The sequence below is a fragment of the Rutilus rutilus genome (genome assembly GCF_951802725.1).
Source record: "Rutilus rutilus genome assembly, chromosome: 7".
Taxonomy (NCBI): Eukaryota; Metazoa; Chordata; class Actinopteri; order Cypriniformes; family Leuciscidae; genus Rutilus; species Rutilus rutilus.
Window position 1 is genome coordinate 6,497,149 of NC_140221.1, and position 18,111 is coordinate 6,515,259.

Here is an 18,111-nt window from a genome sequence, read left to right on the forward strand (position 1 = left end):
CATCCTACACTCACCCACTCCAGCAAGCTCAAATCCTGTTTGTGTGTCTATAGACTTGGTGAAATGTTTTCACAACCATTTTAATCATTCTTTCATCATGTCTGGAAATCCCTTGATCAACACTAACCCACATGTACACACAAACATGTACTGTCAGAGAGAAGCAAGCTGTGTGTGTGTGTTATAAATAAAGTATTAGTTCAGGGGTGTGCACACTTATGCAGTTAGTTATTCCATTCCAATTAATTTTTAATTTGTCTGTCTCTTTGGTTTTCAGTAGCATTGCATAAGTTAAAGGTGCAAAAGTTCTGATATGATTTATCTTTTTTTTGTGATTTCATACATCACAAAAACCAGCTGTTCTAACAGGTGTGTATGCTTTTTATATCTCTCCTAATGAAAACTAATAATAAAGCATTACAAAACGTGGCTAAACTTAAATCTAATAAGAAGAGCTAAAGTCTGGAGAGAGTCCTCTGAAAACTGACATAAACATGAACAATCAGCTGATATTTCATTACATTTTGGTTTTAACTGGCTGGAGGGTTTATTAACATTGTGCTTCTGCTTACAGTTATATTCTGTCCGCAATCAATAGAAACCAAACATCACGTACTGTCCTTTTATCACTGCCATATTCTCATCTACAAACAGAATAAACAACACACCGCTTATACACGCGCTTATAGAGCGTCAGCTGTCTTTCCTGAAGACGACAGGGATTTTTGGGAAAGGAGAGGAGGACACATCTCAAACTGAAAGAGACGTCATGCATACAGACTCAAAAACGAACAGAAACGGATGAAACGCAGAAGGAACGAGGGACTATGCAAAAGACAGACAACACAAGACAACGATGATTGATGATTTGAGATGATGATTAAAATGTACGAATAATTCCAGAGAAACAAAAAAAAAAATTTGTTGGGCAGATTGTGAAAAAAATATGATTTTAAACAATAAGACGAAAGTAGAGAGGATTGAAAAGAGAGGCGAGAAGAATTATATTCAGACAGGATGAAGCAAAGGATAGACAGGGAGAGGTAGAGATGGTCTCTAGACTCCCAGTGCAGTGAGCTCCAGGCACCAGAAGTGAGATGTGACTGAATACATTACAGTCAAATAAGAGGAATGCATATCATAACTCACACAGCGCTCTCATCTGCCTCTCAGTCTTTCCCTGCACACATTCGCACAGGCCAATTAGTCATCCATAGAATGAAACATGAGCAAGGCTAGCCAAACAAATGGATGCAAGCAGCCTTAATTCACACACGCTTTAACAACCGCATATAGGACAGCGCTCATCGTATTCCTCGGAGTGTGTTATGCTGTATGGACTGTGGCTCCAGCTGCATGCATGACGAAATAAACCTGCAACAACCTGAACAGCAAACAAGAAACCAATGACAACCATAACTCAAGACTCTCTCAAAAAGAGAGAAAGCCAGCTATCACATACATACACGCATGTCGCACACTCAATTCTCTCTCTCTCTCTCTCCCTCTCAAATACACTCCAGCATGTAGTATGTAACTACTGTAGGCCTGTCACAATCATGAGTTTTGTACTGATGATTACACGCCCCTAACAGTGCCAATAAAACGTAATTTTTTATGTTTAACATGGAATCAATTTAATAACTATAATAGAACAGTTCCATACGATTTACTTCAATGCTGTGAAAATTAATTCAGAATGTTTACATACTGAATTGTTTAAATATGATTATTGTGATTAGATCAAATAACCGCGATCAGACGATTAATTAATAATCTCGACAAGCCTAATATACAATGCACAGTATGCTAATTTTCCAACCCAGACTCATGAAAAACACATGCCTGTGGCGTCATTTTTGCAAAAATTATATGACGTTGCTTCTTGCATGTTTCGCGGCAGATTCAAAAGCAAATGTCCAGTGAGTGGCGCTAAAAAGTGCCTTCAGTTTTCTCTGAAGCAGATAACCGTGAATGTGCCAACATTTTATTACATTGATTGATGCACGAATGGCGGTAGTTTGGAAATGAAACGTCCAGTGAGTGGCGCTAAAAGGCTTCATTTTCGAGCAATGCCTATTAAACAACAGGCTTTTTTCCCAACAATAAACTTTTAGCATTAGTTTTTATTTGGATTCCAACTTTCTGTAGCCTATTTTTTAGGCAGCATACTGTGCAGTGTGCACAGTAATATAGTGTATACATGTATAAATATGCAGTAATGTATAAATATCCACTATATAAGTAAAATAACTCCTAGAGGTATATGACAGTTTCCTCGTGGTATCGAAAACAGTATCGAATATCAATATTTTTCAAGGTATCGTATCAAAGTTGGAAATTCCAGTATCGTGACAACAGTAATAGGAACTATAAAAATGTTCCTCTGGTGCAAAAGCCCCAATGGACCTTGTCACACACATTCTTTCTCTCTCGCACACATTCACACACTCTTACTTTTCTCCTCTGTGTGTGAGCTCCACCACCCACAGCGGAAGCAAAATCAATGAATATCTACTCCGTCTCATTACGAATATCCCATGGCGCTCATTACCTTTGTCTGAGATATTCAAAGAAGCTTCATCTCCGCCAATCAGCCTGGAGTCTTTCGACTGTGAGGTCACTGATGTCTGACTGGATGGCACTTACAGTAGGAAGGTTTGATATATACTGGTATTTAACTGGTGTGTTTGCGTGAAAACAACTTCTGTACGTAGAATAAGATCAAATCAGCCCTTAAGCACCAACTTCAGTCCAGCAGTGATGTTGATGAAAGTCTGAACTGGTCGTATGTTCATGTATCGGTGCGTTTCTGTTGGCCCTGGGGAGAGCTGACACCGCGGGCCACAGTCTCCTCAGAGCAATGGGGTGGGATCAGAGGCAGAAAGATCAGTCTCTTTTTACTTTTTTCCAAGAGAGATGAATCAAAAGAGAAAGGCCAACTGAAGTGGGGTAAAAGAGTGGGAAGAGCAACTCACACTGTGAGAGAGAAATATTCTCCACTAATATGGCAAATCATATCAGTCCACCGTCTCCCATAACAGACATGTGCCAGACTGCAAACTGTGGGTCACTCATGTTAATAGAACAGGATTACAGTTAATGTCCACAGTTATAGCAAAGAGGTTTAGTCCACTGTGATGTTTATGATTATGAATAAAAACAATGCAGCTATGTTTTTTAAAAGCATCTCCTTCATGTTGTGTACCCCAATATGAGTATTTTTATTTTTGAGTGAAGTATTTCTTTTGGCTGTGACAGGAGAAAGTATTGTAACGTTGAAAACTCATGAGCTTTACTGCAGCTGTCTGCTGCGAAAGAGGGAACGGATGGAAAGGTTTTCCCTGGTACCACCGGCATCGGATTGTCAGGGCAACCAGCCCAATCAGAAAAGAGATTTTGAACATTTTGCCTGACATCAATGCACTTCCATCTCCAGCTAAATACATCCCAGGAGACTCTACAGATCACAGCACGCCTGTACACTCGACGGAGAGGACGTGACCGAATAGCATCATAGATACGTGTCATTTACAGTGCTAAACAACCTGTCCATTAAATGTTTTCCATTTCATTTCTCTATTGTCTGAGGATATGTCTAGTTCAGATGAATAAACGATTACACTAGCAGTCAAAACATTCTTTATTTTTACTATTTTACAGGGATGCACAATACCATATCAGTACCATATCAGATATCGGTATTGGTCTACATCAGATACAGTGCTTTGAGAAGTATTCAAACCCCTTCTTTTCACATCCTACTGTATGTTGCTGGCTTATTTTCATCTACTTTAAATGGATATTTTTTTCGCATTAATCTAAACTCCATACACCATAATGACAAAGCAAAAAAACTTTGTAAATTTATTAAAAATAAAAAAATACATTGCATAAGTATTCATACCCTTTTCTGAAACACTTGAAATTTAGCTCAGGAGCAGTCCAATTTCGCTTGTAGATGTTACTACACTTTGAGTGGAGTTAACCTGTGGCAAATTCAATTGAATGGGTATGATTTGGAAAGGCACACACCTCTCAATAAAATCTGAAATTGTAAATCAGAGCAAAATCCAAGCCATGAGGTCAAAGGAACTGTAGCGTTCAGAGATATTGTGTGAAGACACAGATCTGAGTAAGACTATTTAATTCTGCTGTATTGAAGGTACACAGAAGCATGTAGCCTCCATAATCCTTAATGGAAGAAGTCTGGAACAGCCAGGACTCTTCCTAGAGTCAAACTGAGAAACCAATGGACAAGGGACTTGGTTGGAGTGGTGACCAAGAATCTGATGGTCACTATGGTTGAGCTCCATGATCATATATGGAGATGGGAGACACTTACAGAAGGACAAATATCACTGCAACACTCCACCAATCTGGGATTTATGGCAAAGTGGTCAGACTCAAGTCCCTCCTCAGTGAAGATGCATGAAAACCCACATGGAATTTGCAAAAAAGCACCTAAAGGACTCTCTCAGACTGTAAGAAACAATATTCTCTGGTCTGATGAACCTCAGTTCCAAGCATCATGTATGGAGGAAACCAGGCACTGCTCATCACCTGCACAACACCATCCCAACAGTAAAGTGTAGGTGTAGCAGCATCATGCTGTGGGGAGGTTTTTCAGCGGCAGGGACTGGGGGACTTGTCAGAGATGTAGGAAGGCTCAACGCAACAAAATATAGTGTTAGCCTTAATGAAAATCTAGACCAGAGCATTCAGAACCTCGGACTAGGACTTCCAACAAGACAATGACCCAAAGCACACAGCTAAGACAATGCAAGAGTGGCTTATGGACAACTCTGTGAATGTCCTTGAGTGGCCCTGCCAGAGCCTGGGCTTGAACCCAATCGAACATCTCTGGAGAAACCTGAAAATTGCTGTCCACCGACTTTCCCAATCCAACCTGACAGAGCTTGAGAGGATGAGGAGAAGAATGGCAGAAAATCGCCCAAAACAGCTGTGCAAAGCTTATCACATCATGCCCAAAAAGACTTGAGGCTGTAAAAGTGCTTTAACCATGTAACCAGTTTTTCCTTTTGAATAAATTTGCTAAATTATCACAGATTTGTTTTTTGCTTTGTCATTATGGTGTATTGAGTGTGGATTAATGTGGATTATTTTTTTTTTTATTAAAGTAGTTTAACATAAGGCAGCAAAATAAAAAATGTGAAAAAAAATGAAGGGGTTTGAATACTTTCTCAATATCAGCCATTTATCAGTTATTGACCATAACATGAAAATTATTATTAGCGTAATCAGCTAATTATCATTATCGGCCACACTTGAATTATTAGTGCATCCCTACTTTTTCTTTTACACAATTTTGGATTATAGTTAGTTCAAACATACTACATACTCAAAACATACAAAATAAGGCAAAATACTTTATACAAACAATGTGGTGACCAAAAGATTTACTTGGGTACGGTTAGGCTAAGTGTGAAATCATTAAAGTTCACGTTTAATTCTTGAGATGAAGGTAGAAATATTTGGCATCCATGACTGAGTGCTTGAGTACAAGACTCGACTGGAGCTTTAGTCCAGCACAGAAACAAAAACCCTGTCAAATGAACGAGGGAAAGAGATTGCCATACTTTTCCATTACAATGAATCTTTCAAAGTGAGCTGGAAGTCTCTATCTCTGTATCTAGTCTCTTTCTCTCAGTCTCTATATCTTTGGAGAAGCTGCAAATAGGTCTAAGCTGTAGTGTGTCCAGTTCACATGCACCCTCACCCAGAAGAGCACGCACACACACACACACACACACACACACACACACACACACACACACACACACACACACACACACACACACACACACATCTACTTAGCTATCTAAATGGGGACATTACATAGACATAATGGTTTTTATTCTGTACAAACTGTATATTCTATCCCCTTACACTAACCCTACCCCGGCCTAAACCTACCCATCACAGAAAACGTTCTGCATTTTTACATTTTTAATTTTACATTTACATTTTTTTTTTTTACTTTAATTACTTTATTTTTATACCATATTTACAAATGAGGACATCCCTAAAGTGAGGTTTTTGGAGATTTTGTCAGGTTTTGGTCACTTCTGGGTACAAATTTGTCCCCAAAATATAGTTAAGTATGTACACACACACACACACGTACACACACACACACGTACACACACATTTACTTGGCTAAATGGTAAATATTCCATTGACTTCTATTGTTTCATACAGCTGGGTATAAACACTATAACCTAACACATTTTGACATTTTGTTGGGTTTAGCTCACTTTTGGGTACAAGTTTGTCAAAATATGGTTAAGTAGGCACACACACACATATACACACAGACAGACCATCCATCCCTGGTTGACACTCACTGGACACTGTGTCCTGTGGCCGTCTATTTCATTTCACACAGGAGGGCAGACGGACATCCATAAAACGGCTCAACTAAAAATAACATCCTGAGGAAAGCAGATCACGCAACTCAATATTTCCATCAAGACATTCCTGTAAACATCTTACATCATTTATCGTTTCTTTTTACCTTTTCAGTTTTGAGTCAAGGCGAATTCTCTCAGATGTCTTACAAGTTCGGCATTGAAGAAGGGCACACATTTATCAGGGACTCAACAAAAGAGTGAGAGAAAGGTCACTGACTGATTCAATATTCTCTCCACTCACTCTTACATTGTTTACTCAAGTTTGTTTCAAAGCAAATTACTTCTTCAAAATTAATTTGCATCATGTATATATCAGAATGCTAACAATCACACACACACACACACACACACACACACACACACACACACACACAAACACACACACACGAGTCATCAAGTGCCACAAGAGGCTCTTGTTTGTTGTGAATAACTGTGAAGTTGCCATCATTAAATTAAATGCAGCTCTGCTATCATTTCCTCTGCATAATACCTTCATTGTTTTCACAGGGCCATTATGCTTTCGTTCCCTCATTTCACATCAGCAAACAAACACTCTCTCCTGTGATCTTTGCGTCCATATTCTAGCTATAAAATAACCCGTTTATAAAGACACAGAGGGGGGGAGGAAAGTGAACACACCAGAATGTAAAATTTCTTATTATGTGCACTGCTCTAAAATTACATTGAGTTTGCAAACCAGACGGAGTTGTTTGTCTTACCCTTGTGCGGGACATAATGTAGACAAAGCGGCAGACTCTCCAATGTTTATGAGATGGTTTATATTGCATCAGTGCAAGAAGGATTTCATATGAGGCAGGTGTAGTGTGATTTACAATAATTAATCTGGATTCAGGAAACACAGGCACAGAGGAAAGACAATCTGATACATCAGTATACAACCAATAATAAATCTTGATCAACAGAGAAGACATGTTTATAAGTTATTTATAAAGAGTCCAAGTTAAGTTTCAAGTCTATGAAGGCCAAGTCATGTCTGAAAATTTTTTATAAAAATCTATCTTTAAAAATGTATAATTTCTAAACACTATCTGGTTCATTTAAGGGTTAATTCACCCAAAAGTGAAAATTATGTCATTAATTACTCACTCTCATGTCCTTCCAAACCTGTAAGACTTCAGAACACAAGATATTTTTTATGAAATCTGAGAGCTTTCTGTCCCTCCACTAACAGCTACACATCTACCACTTTCAAGCCCCAGAAAGGTAGTGAAGACATCATTAAAGTAATCCATGTGACACCAGTGGATTAACCTCAGTTTTAATGAAGCGACGCGAGTGCTTTGTTTGCAAAAAAAAAAACCATAACCACTATTTTATTTACAAAATATGAATCTCCAACCTGCTTTCACGAGAGTACCATGATGCATGCGTGTTAATGCGAGACATTCATTTAAGATTAATATTTTGCACAAAAAGTACTTTTTTTAAAGCGCTCATGCCGCTTCTTAAAAATGGATGTCAAACCACTTTATAACAATAATAGTTTAATATTGCTGTTTGTGAATGTAAAAGGTCTGCAAAGTTTCAAAGATCAAAATGCAAGGCAAATTGTCTTATTGTCTGTCTCTCAAAAGAAACAACCGATTATGAAATGCCTGAAATGAGTCGTCAGTAATTCCAGTCTTTCTTCTGCGTGAACGTACGTAGGTTTGTAACAAATCTGCATAATGCCAGCCTATGGTCTTCATTGGCATTATTATTATATCACTCACACAAAATAACCGATACTGTCCATGAAAAAAAGATTCATGAAGTAGCTCCCTATAATAAGACAGCTGAGCTTGTTTGTCTTTCACAAGTTTTAAAAGTTACGGGGGCCATTGTAGAGAAAAAGACCGTTTCCTGAAAAAGACCTAACGGTGAATTCAAAACCCCCTCCTGAGGTACACAGACCCCTGGGTGGGAATCACTGAGCTGGAGCATTATAGTCGAATTACATCTGTTTTATACTGTAGTTTATTTCAGTTTGACAGTCTGACTGACGGAAAATAACTGCTGCTTTAAAAGCAATGATGAGAGAACGCTTTTCATTGAGCAAAACAGCACATGAAATATTAAAAATCATCAACTACATGTCTTTCGACTTCAAGCAAACATGCACAAACTTTAGAGGCTTATTCATTTCGAAACTTTCTCCCACTACAGCAGAAAACTTTCTTCAAAAAGGTTATTCGGCAAACATTTTAGAACGAAAACTTGCTGAAAGCCTCTTGTTGTTAAGAACAAGGCATGTTTGTTTGGATGAGGTTGATTTCTAGTGTCTTACCCTTGAAAAGATGCTTCAGTCAATGCTTAGAGAATACCAATGCAGTCCATTATAGCCTGTGCCCTTTTACATTCTCCATTATTACAGTAGTTTTATGGAAATATCATTACTTTCTAATTAGAACAGGGAAATAAATCAGTGCGAGGCACTTATTTTAAATTTATTTAAAGTTTCTCTGTAATGATCAATGTAGAGCCCAAAGGCTTAATTAAAACAAGCATTTAAATATACAGTATTCCCACATCCAATAAAACCTTCCAAGGCCTCAAAAATATCAAGGACAAATTGGAAATCAGTGCTCCCAATATACATGTATCTTGCACATAAAGATATTTATTTAGCATGAGTGCTTGTCATTGCTTTTGTGCAAGTAGATACAGTATGGTGTAGTTAAGTATAAAGAAGTATATAAAACTATATAAAACTATTAAAGTCAGACTGGTAACCAGAAGGTTGCGGGTTCGATTCTCAATACCTGCAGGAAATGACTGAGGTGCCCTTGAGACACTTAAACCCCAATCACTCCCCGGGCGCCACAGCAAAATGGCTGCCCGCTGCTCTGGGTGTGTGTGTGTTTACTACTCACTACTCCTATGTGTGTGTACTAACTTGGATGGGTTAAATACAGAGGACAAATTCTGAGTGTAGGTTACCATACTTGGCCTTCACGTCATGTCACTGTCACTGTATTCGCCTGTTGAATGAAGGCCAGCGCTGCACGAGGCATGTGGCCACCCCTGAACCGCTGACCTATGTTAAAGGGCTGTAATTGTCTTTTTACTGTGGCCAGTAAATCTTCGAGTGCCCTCATCGTGCCATCACAGCATTCAGCCGGTGGTTGTTGCCTAGCAACCTGCGTTGAGAGCAAACACTTCTTTCTTTATTTAATAATTTAGCTTTTGTGACTGATGTGCACTGCAACAAAGTGTGTTTAGATGGATGGGCTGTTTAGTCTAAAAATTCTCCATGTTCAGAAAATATCTGCATAATCATGGTGGAGGGTGTGTATAAAGGCCAATTCACACCACACAGACAAACGCCAACAAATACCAACAAACAAGTCTGCCGTTGGATTTAGAATTTAATGAAAACTTACATATACACACTGCCCCAACAGACACCAACAAACACAAATCCTGACCCAAGCCAACAGACACCGACAGAGGTAACACACCGATCCAACAAAACCCAACAAACGTGTTTGTTTGCGTTTGTCTGTGCAGTGTGAATTGGCCTTAAAAGAAATGTCTCGGAAATAGCAACCAAAATCATTATTTACATTCACATTTTTGCAAGCCAACCCTGTAATATCTTGCCTCTGATGGTTTCTAGCTGATCCAAACGAATTATTTATAGTCAATAGTTGGTCCAAGCTGGTCCAGATTAGTTGACTGGCTGGACTACCAGCTGGTAGGGGTGAAGTCAGCCAGGTAGATTATTTTAAGCCCATGACACACCAAACCGACATCAAAGAACTATTGCAGACGAAAGCTGACTTTGTTGTCGTCTCACGTCGCCTGCGTTTGCGGCCAAAAAGTTGCACTTGAACACACTGCAAAGACAACAGCCAATGGCCAACAAGCACACACATGCTTGTATGAGAGGAAATAACTGTCTATATCAGCAGGTGGCAGCTGTCTGTACTAGTCATCCAAAAAGGGAAACCAAAACTCGGATTGTGGATATTGAGCAAAACAAAGCAGAGCTTGCATACCATTTTAAATATGAATCATGTTGGTCAGTTGGTCTTTACTTTCTTCATTCCAGACGGCCATGCTGTTACGTAAATATTTGCATCTTGGAATGCTCAACATTGTGTGCAATCTTGACTTCATTCTTTGCTTGCTTTTATCCTTTTCTCTTTTTTTCTCGTGCACTGGTTCACTAAATTGAACTTTTGAGGTGTGGTAGGACGCATAGTGTTTCTTGTTTAAATGACATGTACTTAAATCCTTATCTTGAGCAAAATAAGCAAGCTGACATTCAGTACAATCTATATCGTCTATTTCGAATACATACAGATGTAATTTCTGTCTTTTAGTTTGTCAAGAGATTTAAAGCACCGTTTTTGAAGAGTGTGCATGTGCGTACATGCTCTAGTACGTAAGAACGAGCCTATGATTGAATCGCAAAATAACTGAGAAAAACAGAGAATTAGCCCTCAAATAATTTACAGCAAGACATCTAGCACTAATTCAATCTCAAACAGATTCATTAAAAGAAGTTATTACTCCACAACCTGCGTAACATCATTAACCAATGTGGTCGAACGACAAATATACGACAATACGGTTTCAGGAAACAGTAATGACTAGCTAGTTGATTTCTTCAACGATGCATCGTACTATGGTAGTTAAGCAGCGAGTGACGTTGTTGTATGGAAAACGCACAGCAGAAAGATTTCTCTCATTTACTGCCCAACAACGAGCTCAAAATGCTCAATTGGACAAAAAGCCGCCAACAGGGTGCCTATTGTGCTGACCGTGTAGAACACTGGCCCACCTTTGGCTTGATGTGTCACAACCTTTAGATAGGTTGGTTTGAACTGGCAGACCACCTTGGACCAGCAACCATATTGCAGAAACCAGCTTAACTGGTTATTTTCCCCAGAAGGGATCTGGATTGCAAATAGTGTTTGAATAAACTCCTTCATGCAATTTAATGAAGGTGAAACATGAATCTTTGCATTTCTAATATGAAACAGCACCTAAATTCAGCTTAAAGTGCTTCATATCACGGCATATCAAATTGTATCATTCCTCCCCTGCTCTGCCAAAAAATGAACAATACACTTCAAATGTGAACACAACAGAATTCAGATGTTACGCCCAAAGCAGTTAGCAGAGCTCCAGAGTGTATCACATGATATTTGAGCGGGAGGTGAGAGAAGGAAGGTCTCTGCTCCATTCTGAAGATCTCTGCTGTTGTGTGTGTGTATCAGGGAAAAGTCAAGCCATTCTTCAAAGCGAAGTGTGGGAAAGAGATATATTGGGGTTTTACAAGTCTTGCATAGATTTTGGTAAGCTCTCGCCATTTCTGTGTGCAGTATAGGCCTACCTCAGATGGTCTATGGGGGTCCCGTCTCAAGCTCGGATTAGGGTTTAACTGACTAGGATCAGTCACGTAATGCTACTCAGCATGGTTCCTCTAAGGGTTGGCGTTTAAGAGCTGATCAGAGGTCAGATAGTAAGCCGGACACTAACCTGCAGCCATCTGCATGTATCCTGCCAATGTGCAGATCCTCCTCTCCCAGGCTCCACCGGGCAGGAAGATGGTGATGATGGCCAACAGGGAGCTGACCGCCAGCAGAGCACATCCACCTGAACACAGCACCGCACTCGTCTGAAACACACACAATGCACAACACTTACAGATACTGCTGCTTTTAGATGAGTTCAGACTGTTTCTGGGGCTTGATTTGATTCTGTTCGCAATAAATTAGTTAATCTACCCGAGAACAGTTTTAAAGAGATACAAAAGCTGTCACTGAGGCTGTACCCTTTCAAAAGGTACACATCTGTACCTAAAGTGTGCATATTAGTACCTTAAAGGTACTGTACATATTTGTACCAAAAGTGTACATTAGTACCTAAATGGTACATATTAGAACCTTTTTCTTTTATGGACCAAAAAAGTAGCAATTTTAGAAAACCGCTCGCGCTCGTCCATATAATGGCAGTGAATAGCGACCAGCATCAAGCTTTTTTAAAAAGATGCAAAACTATCACAGAATGATCCCATGGACAAGTGCTATTATAGGCCTGTATATATTCCCATTTACATTTAATCATTTAGCAGACTATTGTTCTCATTTGTAAGTCGCTTTGGACATATATTCCAAGTGTTCTGATAGGGTTTGGTGAAAAACAAACCGAAATGTAATGTTTTATTTAACAAAATTCTTGAACTTAGCCATTGGTCATCTCTGCGCTGCAGTTTATTCCGTCTCACCCGGAAAAAGCACACAAGTTGTAAGAAATCCAGATTAAATAAAAAACGTGACATGAAATACAACCCAAGTATCTTCTTCTCTGAGGTGAATATATCCGTTGTGTTCGTCATAACAAGAAGTTATCGCGTTCACATCCATCAATTGTCATTCTGACTGTCATCAGGCAAACAGAATTCCAGTCCGGTGATATTTGACTCAGTGAAGAAAATACACAGATACTTTTTGGGGATTTCTAGTGAACAGACTATTCTCTGCTATATGGACGAGCGCGAACTGAACTTATTACAAAATAATGATAATCTCCTTTTGTGGCCCATAAAAGAAAGAAGGGCAAATGGCATTAGAACAACACCAGGGTGAGTAAATTATTACTTAATTTTCCTTTCAGGATGAACTATCCCGTTAATAGGTCATGGTAAAACCATAGATTTTAAATCCAAACTGCACTAAACATTGGACAAAAACATAATATAGCTAACCGTGTAAAGCCTCACATATGAAATAATATTATTTCATAATAATAGTCAGTTTTTTATTTAACTTTTTTGCTTATACTATTTGATACATTAGGATGTTATAGTAATTTACAATCTTTGAAGCATTCCTATTCCTTTTTTTCTCCTTCATAAAGGACTCTTTTAATTTTGGGGATTTGGGATAGTCAAAACAAAGGCTGAAAGCAAGTTATAAATAAATATAACAGTTGAGTTTAGAATATTATATTCATTTTATAAAGAAATTCATATGGGTTTGGCACAACATGATGACAAAAAAAATTACATTTTGGGTGAACTAATGAGTCATAGAAGGAAAAAAAAAATTAAACAGACTCACACATCCACACATGAGTTGTTCAGGTAGAAATATAAGGTGTGAAATCAATCAATTTTCCCTAAGTGTTTACTCAGTGGGATCAATTTAGTGAAACTGCGAATACTGATACTCTAATCTACCACCCTTATTAAACCAAACACTTCATCAGCCCTACACATGCCTGGTCAAAACAACAAACACAAAGGCCATCCCAGTTAAGAGATGTGTAAAATAAATCTTTCTCACAGGCTTTTTGTTTGTTTGTTTGTTTGTTTGTTAGAGCAGGCAGCAGGTGTTGGCATGTATTTATAAGACTATGGCACAAGACTCAGTACTTAAAGAGCTTGCGGTACAATCCCTAAAACAAAAACATGGAGGGTGCATATCAAAATCAGGAAATTGATCTAACTCTGATGTAATCCATATAAGCATATGAGGCAACACACTCTGACATCATGCATTATTGATCTGTGCACAATCTGCACATATAGATTTGGGTAATAGATGTTTCTGTTGAACCAGACTTTTACCATTTACCTTACATCTGAAAATCTAAATAATTTCAAAAGATCATATCATTTTACAAAGGGTTATCATACACAAATAGCTATAGTTAAATTGCAGTTTTGGAGGTGGGGGAAATTCTGGTGCAAACAACATATAAAAAAATAGGCTGAATGATCAACCAAATAATATACACATATAAAATGTACACATACACATAAAATATAAATATACAAAAATAATACACATACAGTAGTGATGTCCGGCCAAGGAAAATTGGCATCTTCACCCTTTAATCAAATATTTAAAAAATAATTGTTAATGATTTTGTAAGCATTTTGCGTAGTTGTGCTTGGAGTCAAGTGTTTATTTGTGATAACGCAATGAAACATGCCAAATTGTGCGGACATAATTTTTGGCCAGGCTGTCATACAAAGAAATTATGAACACATGCAAAAAAAAAAAAAAAGATAGAGGACCAACGAAATATTAATAATTGATGTGTAGTCAATGTATGCTTTTCACTGTGAGCTTTTTGTTTTTGTATGCATTTTGTTTTGTACTGTAACTGTAGTTAGCCTTTAATGCCAAATCATTTTACCAAGTTAAGTGTTTTGTTCTTCCCTCCATTTTTTTTATATTTTAAAAACATAAAATATTTTTTTGTATATATATAAATATATAAAATATATTTGTTTTAATCAAAGTTGTAGGGTCATTTAGTTGAAGTACCAGCCTATGGCCCTAGTCATGCAATAAATAAAGAGTATTCTAGTATAAATAAATAAAAGAATTCCATTGCGGAAACTATGATTATCATAGAAAGTTTTTTTTTTTTTAATCGGCATGAAACAGAAGTTCTCATAGTCTTTTCTTCCCTATTGTAACGTACACAAAGCTATGAAAAGAGTCGTCTTGAACAAGAAAACGTAGGGCAGGACTTGATTTTTTCAATTAGGAATTGAAAAGAGAAGAGAAGAGATGTTGCTGCAAGAGGGAGGGGAAGTTATTTTGATTAAAACTCATGAGGGCACATCAATAAATAAAAAATGTGCATGGATAAATCATTTAAAATAAATACTGCAATATTTCATATTTTTCATTTTTATGGTGGCTTTAAAGGAATGACCATGATGGTCTCCTGCAGAAAACAGAAGCAGTCTTTCTGTAAAGGTGGGTCACAGGTGGATGCCTTCAGTGAGAAGCATTCAAGATTTCAAACTGAGGTTTTCATTCTGACAGTGTGATGCCTCTTCATTAGATCAACTGGGGCTTTCAAATACTGTTTCCACACACAGAACTGCAGTATCAAACCTAGTGGACCAAATCAACAAGATAGTAAACAAAATATCTGTTAAAAAGCTATCAGCTGATCTCTTGCAGGAGAAATACACATATACATCCACAAAACAGTGCAGTTCTTAGGGCCATTGTCACATCCGCAGTGCGTATTAGGCAAGAACCACAATATTTATACAGATGCACCAACTATAGGGACTTCATTTTCCTTGTGGTCCTAATGGCGAAGACATAAATGGCGAGAACGGAACGCAAACGGAGACGAGATGGCAGATTCATAGGTGATATCTGAAGTATTGCAGTATTTCTAATGGTAATGATAACATTTGTAGTAATTATGACTGTTTTGTGTTGATGACAACATTACAACATCCTTTACAATAATGAAATGCCTGCACTAGAAAGGGGAAAATAATCTAATAACGCAGAAGTGGAACGCCGCAGACAATCGGCGGAAACATATTTCCTTCAAACTGAACTCATTCCCCTTTAAATGCTATTCATATATTCATAGAAACGTCTAGTTTTCTCTGCGCCATCTCTTGATCTTGCCATCTTTGAAGCCTTTAGATGAAATGAGCTCTTGCCCACTGTGCTGTCAAACATTACCGTGTTTCATTACAACTAATAGAGACATATTAGGGCTGCAACAGATCAGATCCAGAACTAAATGGTACCCTGTAAAATCATAAATAGGCAGTCTATGACATGAATGTTGATGATGCTCATAAGTTAAACAAGCAGTATGCATATTTGATCCCTAATGTATATAGTGCACATATGCATGGCTAGGAAACAGAAATGTACTTCCTGAGGTCAATACTAATTAGTGGTGCTTGCCAAGTGCACTGTTACTTTTCAAAGCGATCAAACTTTCGATTTTTCATCCAATGGATGATAATATGGTTCTGAAAATATTTCATTCTCTAATGTTGAAAGAGGGATAGTTCATCAAAAAATTTATTCTGTTATCATTTAATTACCCTCATGTTATTGGAAACCTGCATGACTTTCTTTCTTCTGCAGAACACAAAAGAGGATAGAGTGAAAAATGTGCGTAACCAAACAGTTGATGGTAGCCACTGACTTCCATAGTATTTTTTTTTTCCTACTATGGAAATCAATGGTTAACGTCAACTGTCTGGTTACCAACATTCTTCAAAAAATCTGAACAAAGAAACTCATACCGGTTTGGAACAACATGAGGGAGATTAAATGATGACAAAACTTACATTTTTTGTGTGAACTATCCCTTTAACCAGATTATACTTAATAATCCGACAATGCATGTAGTCATGTAAACGTGTGACTGTGTTTTAACCTTTATCGTAGTGAGGTCATTAACAGCTTAAAGGATTAGTTCACCTCAAAATGAAAATTTCCTGATAATTTACTCACCCCAATGCCATCCAAGATGTCCATGTCTTTCTTTCTTCAGTGGAAAATAAATTAAGTATTTTGAGGAAAACATTTCAGGATTTTTCTCCACACAATGGACTTCAATGGCAACCAGAATGTTGAAGTTCAAATCAATGCAGTTTCAAAGGGCTCTGAAGTGCTTTAGAGGGCTCTGCACGATCCCAGCTGAGGAATATGGTCTTATCTAGCGAAAAAAATATTAATAATTTGTATATACTTTTTAACCACAATTGTTCGTCTTGTGCTGGTCTGCGATGCGCCACGTATTACGTCATCACGTTGGAAAGGTCACGAAAAAAAAATACGAAAAAAATAATAATAAATTAAAACAATTCTGAAGTTGGAAGAGAAAATGAGATGGAATTTTTCGCCCTTCCCTACCTTTTTGAACCGGAGTACACAGACAAATAACATGCGTGGCTTGGACCAGCACAAGACGAACAATTGTGGTTAAAAAAAATTAAACTCTTCGAAAATGACTGATCGTTTCCCTAGATAAGACCCCATTCCTCAGCTGGGATTGTGCAGAGCCCTTTGAAACTGCATTGATTTGAACTTCAACATTCTGGTTGCCATTGAAGTCCATTGTGTGGAGAAAAATCCTGAAATGTTTTCCTCAAAAAACGTAATTTATTTTCCACTAGGGGTGTAACAATATATCGTGTCACAATATGTCGCAATACAAAAATGCAACAATATGTATCGTGGATAGTTCACCCAAAATAAAAATTACCCTGTGAGAAAAAGTTTTCAGAGTCAGTACTACATTAAACTACAATATATTATGTTGAATATAATGTATAATAATGGGGGAATATTAGTGGGTCCTGATAATGCTTATGTTATAAGTCTTATGTTACCAGTAAAAAGTGGCCTACATTATTTTAAATATATCTAGCCAGTGACAGAGTGCAAGCATATTCGTCTAAAATAATCCTGTATTTTCAGGTTCAGAATCATGAATAGATTTATTCTGGTGTTACCATTGTCCAAGCCTATTCATTTACACCCACAATGTTATAGCAAATTTAGCATTTAATCAACGGTACAATTTTTCTTAACCTTTTATTATATGTCTTGGAGTATCGCAATAATATCGTATCGTGAGTTCAGTATCGTGATATGTATCGAATCGTGAAATGAGGGTATCGTTACACCCCTATTTTCCACTGAAGAAAGAAAGACATGGACATCTTGGATGGCATTGGGGTGAGTAAATTAGCAGGAAATTTTCATTTTGAGGTGAACTAATCCTTTAAGCATAAACCGATCGACACAGCTAGATTTCTGCCCCTTAACCAGATTTCGCATTCAAACACATTAACCTGTTCTGTCAGCTTATTGAAGTGCGATAAGTGACAGGAAAGTGTCCTTACAGCAGATTTTAGCGCTTCCAGACAAAG

The 18,111-nt window shown here is 37.7% G+C and overlaps 1 protein-coding gene across 1 annotated transcript in view; it reads right to left on the reverse strand.

The window, feature by feature from the left end:
* The window catches only part of lhfpl7 (LHFPL tetraspan subfamily member 7), a 149,426-nt gene that overhangs the window by 87,242 nt on the left and 44,073 nt on the right, over window positions 1-18,111 (reverse strand). The window contains exon 2 of the mRNA XM_084412826.1: window positions 11,925-12,063. Within this exon, the coding sequence (XP_084268952.1) occupies window positions 11,925-12,063 (139 nt within the window). The remainder of the gene's footprint in view (window positions 1-11,924; window positions 12,064-18,111) is intronic.